We start from the raw sequence: 5230 nt of genomic DNA, 5'->3' as shown, positions 1-5230 counted from the left end.
AAATGTCAAGTTCGCACGAGAGGGTCCCTGCGAAGTAAGCACTGAGGGCAATCATTGCTGCAGAGAAGTCCTTGAGACGACAGAAGCAAGGCTGTTTAATAAAATCGCCTTGCTCTTTTTTTCGCCCATAGTCATTTACTCAACAAGGCTGTCGGCGGGCCTTTTTTTCGCTGCTGACAGCATATCAGCCGCAACACCACGAGGCTAACCAATGGCATCATTCAGCGACGAGTCGGTACTAAAGAATCTAATTAATCCAGCTGCTGGCAGCCCAGCCCTGCAGTTGAACTTTCCCAGTAATGATCATACATGTTGAGCCACTAGGGATAACAATGTTGGGTTTTCGCCCGCTTCTGCGCCGCTTAACTCGCCTATGGCGCGTTCAGCCTCGTAGCCTTGTTTGCCTGGCACTGATCAAACTGTCAGCAACAACCAGCCTTCAAGAACGTAAAAGGGGCAAAGGATACTGTAAAAAATGAAAATAACCGCAATATAAGCCAGTTTCATGGATATTTCGCATGCGCTAGAATATCGTTTCGGAGAAGAGTGAAGAGTCTCGATGCATCGATGCAAACTGGAGGTCGATGATTTCTGTCTGTCTCCCCAGCAAATCGCATCAAGAGAAGAGACATGGGCATCGGGAGCGGGGCAGTGCAAACAGCTGTCATCACGAGGAGTCGCCCGGGCGCATCACGATGCTTTGTCGTGGGCTCACTCCGTAGATTCTTTTCTTCCAATCGAACAGTGAAGAAAAGTGCCTTGCCAGCATTATAATTGTCCAAGTTGAGGCTATGCGCCCTCTGATATGCTCCTTTGACAGACAACCTGATATCCACGCAGAAATAATAGTATCCAATTTTATTCAACTCACCTAGAGAGCACTCGTTAACTGAGGGAGATGTATATTCCAATCAATGTAAGCGATGAAATCTCTTTACGAGACAAGAGAAAAAGAAACGTTCAAACGGAAATGTCAGAAAAACGAATCTGAAAGAAAAAAAAAACAAGAGAGAGAGAGAGAGAGAGAAAGAAAGCGAGGACCTACTTACCTAGATCACCACTGCTAACACAATATTCTTTCTCCCAGGCAACGCAATCTTCCGGCCAGCTTCAACGCCGGCTACTGGACCTAAACTTCCAGGGAAACGCACTCTCAAACGTATCCCTCGACGCGGCCGGCCTCGTAGCAATCGCCGAGATAACAGCAGTGGCGAAACGCACTGCTCTCACCGGGACATCGGTGATCTGGGATGCGCTGGTCCTATGTCCCGGTCTGCATCGACAGCAGTCTGCACCGGAGCTGAACGGCGGCGAATATCCCGCGGCGGCGGCCATGACGACCGGATACGTCTTTCGCATCGAAAATCCCGCAACGGTGATGTTTCTGCAGAAGGTCTCGGAGACAGGCCATTTGACGCGGCTCGAAGTGTCTCCTTTGACGTCGCCAGAGGAGAGGACAACGCAAAGCCGTCAGAAGGGGAGTTGGTATAGTAGAGAACAGGGATACAAGAAGAAGTTCACCCCGTCAGTAATCCTGAGTTCTGGTGCCAGACGTCTCTCACGGCTGTTGTCACATCGCCACCATCCCAAGGCCACCCGCTCAGACTGGATTTCGTCTGCGGCCTACATCTGCGCGGCCAGTGCGTCTCCAGCGCTGCTGGTGGTTTTCATCGTCATGGGAGACTGGTGGGGCGTCTTCTCGCTGCTCGTGCTGATGGTGGCGCGTCTGTGCAATGTCGTGGTGATCCGCCAGCGATGCCGCGAAGTAGGCTGGAAAGGCGCCTCCGAGCCGGGCGTCCGGGGCGATCTCCTCGTGCTGCTGAGCCAGGACCGCTGGGTGCGGCTGCAGGGTGCCGTCGACGACCTCAAGGCCGTCACGTCCGGGCAGTGGATGCGCGACCGGACGTTTGCAGAGGACATCCTGACCGCTCTGGCGACGCTGCTGGTGTACCTCGACACGACTCTGGTCAGCAACGTCAGCAAGTTCGGCCAGCTGCTCCTTCTGCTTCTGCTGATCGTCTCTGCGGGACTGCTGTCCGTGACGAATGGCACGACCAAGGAAATGCACATGCATGGCAGGGTTATCACCGTCAAGGGCCCGCCTAGAAAGTACGCCCGCAGGCGCAACCTGGCGGACGAGCTGGTGCAGGAGACGAAGCGCAAGGATTGGGCGCTCCGCCTGGGTATGATTGTCGATGACGCTGCTGGCGATGCGCAGGTGGTTCTGTAGAGTGTATAACGCGGCACTTCCTAGGTATTGACCTTATGCTGATACGTCATGCGAGGATGCTTGTCGATGGTCTATCGAACACCATCTTCGGTTTATGGATATATATATGAGACAACACGAACGAGTTGTGAATGTTTCCGTGATGAGATGTTGACATGTATTTTCCACTGAGATATAAGTTCGTTCCTGCAATATATTGCAATTATCGTAGCTCCTTCCTTGATCATATCATATCGTTTCATTCACTCATTCTTATCAACATACCTGCAGGCAGACAGGCTTATCTTATCCTCCCATTTCATCTACAAGAAATCTTTTTTTTCGTTCCCTGTGCAGTTCACCTGCAGTCCGGGTCAACAAATAAAAAATCATTGTGTCATCAATCACCGCTATATCCATAACATGTCATCTCTAGTCAAAGACACAACACGAGAAACGAAAGACTAACGAAAAGATTAAATCCTCCACAGTCAGACCAAAAGCCATAGGACGGACCAACGAACGATGAACGAAGGGGGTATTGTATTCTGCTCTTGCCAAACAAACAAATAAACAGGCACCAGATCCAAAAAAAAAAGGACAGGAAAAAAAAAGGAAGAAGACTACCCATCCAACGCATACACAGGAGCTTTGATCAGCACATTGTTCGGACCCTTCCCCCGGACTTCGACCGCCATGAATGCCGCAAACCGGATTCGCGTTGGCGAGCGGCTGCTGCTGCTGCCGCTGCTGCTCTCTTGTTGTTTCTCGGCCTCGTCCCGGTCCCGGTCTTTGGCGGCCGCTGAGCCGGGTCGTGTAGAGTCCTGCTGCTGCGAGCCAGGGCTGCTGCCCGCGCTTGGCGACGAGGACGACGAGGACGACGACTTTTTGCTCATGAAATTCCCAAACACGTACTTCTTCCTTTGCTCCCGGTTTGCGGGCAGACTGGGTTGCGTCTGCGGAGGGGAAGCATCCCTCGACGGGGACCCAGTGGTGGTGGTGGTGGTGGTGGTGGTGGTGGTGGTGGGAGCGGTGGAGGATTCCTTCACGGCGTCTCTGTCCATATCTACGTCCTCCGAACTATCCCGTCTGGGTCGTTCAGAGCGTTGTTGTTCCTGACTCGGAGGCGACCCAGCGGCACCCGGACGGTTCAGAGCGGGCAGTCCCGTTTCGACCTTCATCACCGATTCCGTGACCGTCGTCCCGGGCATAAAATACTCCACGCAGATATCTCGAGCTTCCAGGGGGATCTTCTCTGCGATGTTCAGCGCATTCTCAATAATCATCCTCGCCCCGTGCTCGATCTCCGGCGGCGGGGGATCTTTCAGACTCATCCCCAAGCTTGCAATGAGCTTTTCAATGAGACCCTCCGTCAGCTGGGAGCGGTGGTCCTGTGCCGACTTCGATTGTAACACCTCCGTAAGACCGTCCAGAGTCGCTCGCCGCCAGTTGGAGATGCGCGCGATCTGATTCTCCTTGTCCTCTTCCGTAGCAGCCTGAGGCTGTTGTCGTCGTAGGTTTGTCTCGATCATCTTGAGTTGTATACTTAAATTGGGTTCCAAATCCGGGTGAAAGAGACGGTCAAAGATTTCATCAACCAGCCATCGAGAGATCACGGCGCGTCCCACGGCAGTCATTTCCTTGGTGCCCACGGTGACCGCGTCCTCGTTGACGTACGACTGCAGCCAGTTGGGGATGCTCTGCCACTCCTTGCGGATAGAAAACGAGAGATCCTTGATGGCTCCATCAAGGCGATTGAACCGTGCTGTGTACTCGTTATCATCCAAGACCGTGCGCGACACTGCCATCCGCTGATGGGCCACCGTATTCTGCAATTGTTGCACCTGGGCCTCCTTTTCAAAATAGTATCTCTTGACCTTGTTATACTTGGCCTCTGCAGTCAGGTCTTAGTGAAAGTTCTACAGCACGGACATGAGAAGTTCTGGACATACGGAGCTCTTCATGCTTTTGGATCAGCGCCGCTACATCTACTTCCTCCAGGTCCTCTCGCGACTTGCTTTGCTGGGCCGATGGCGGAGTCTCCCGCCCTTGTTGATGCTCCTGGAGGTTCTGCTGGGACGAATTGCCCTTGAAGCTGGCGCCCGGTGGAGTGCCCGGGTACGGGGAATGACCCTGGGCAGCCTGAGAATCTCGCCGGAAGCTCTGCGGCTGGCTTGAGGAATCCGCCTGCGGCTGTCGTAACCCCGAGGCACGGTCCGCAGCGGCCATGTCGCCAGACTGCGGGTTGAGGTTCGAAGGTTGCTGGGACGGCCGGCGCGAAGGACTCTGCAGTTTCATCATGAGATCAGAATGGTGTGTCTGCTGCGGAGGGAGGGGAGAAGAAGACGGTTCCAGGAACTGCTGCGACGACGGCCGGGCCGGCGAGTAACTGGACTCCGGTTGAGGGGAACGTCGGTGCCATAAGACTGGTTCCGAGAGATTGGAATGCTGGTGGACGGGATGGTGCGAGAGGGAAGAAGGGTCGCGTTGGAAAGACGGATGAAGGGGCGATGGTGGTTGCAGTTCCTCACAGTATGAAGGCATGCGGTGCTGGTGGGAGCTCACCTGGCTTGGGGTCAGGTCACCACTCTCTCCTCGTCGATCGTGGTGGAAGGGTGTCGCGTCCAGCGGATCGGTGTTGACGCGCTGGATGGAGGGAGGATGTTCGAGCGGCGAATGCGGCGGAGGATGAGAGTATTGATGCTGCGAGGAGGGATCGGCGGCCGGCTGGAGGCCGTACGAGGGGTTGGAAGTGGGATCGAGCTCTGTGTTCTGCTGCATCAGCGGATTGGAGTGGAGCTCTCCTACTCCATGCTCTTGTCTGAAACCTAGATATGGTTCCGATGGACGCCTACGGTCGACGAACTGCTGCTGCTGGTGTTGAGCAAATGAACTGGGCTTGTTATGTTTCACAGAGAAGGACCGGCCGAGACCCTTGGACTTGTCCCTGGCAGACGAGGATGGCGAGGACGAATGCTGCGCAAAGAGGTTCTTCTTCTTGAGTTTCGCAGGCTGCTTGAC

The 5230-nt window shown here is 54.4% G+C and overlaps 2 protein-coding genes across 2 annotated transcripts; one reads left to right on the top strand and one right to left on the bottom strand.

The window, feature by feature from the left end:
* Positions 1-1675: 1675 nt before the first annotated feature.
* T310_10211 (uncharacterized protein) lies at positions 1676-2230 on the top strand (the record flags this gene model as incomplete). Its single annotated transcript, XM_013467365.1, has 1 exon — positions 1676-2230. One exon carries the CDS (start codon positions 1676-1678, stop codon positions 2228-2230), a length of 555 nt encoding a protein of 184 aa, XP_013322819.1.
* Positions 2231-2832: 602 nt separating this feature from the next.
* On the bottom strand, positions 2833-5230 carry T310_10210 (uncharacterized protein; the record flags this gene model as incomplete). The annotated part of the gene is made up of 2 exons (XM_013467364.1): positions 2833-4103; positions 4162-5230. Coding segments are annotated over 2 exons (2340 nt in total), but the record flags the coding sequence as incomplete, so codon positions are not given.

Source organism: Rasamsonia emersonii, assembly GCF_000968595.1.
Source record: "Rasamsonia emersonii CBS 393.64 chromosome Unknown ctg1118621762429, whole genome shotgun sequence".
NCBI lineage: Eukaryota > Fungi > Ascomycota > Eurotiomycetes > Eurotiales > Trichocomaceae > Rasamsonia > Rasamsonia emersonii.
Note: the sequence above shows the minus strand (reverse complement) of the source record. Positions and strands in the feature narration are given on the sequence as shown.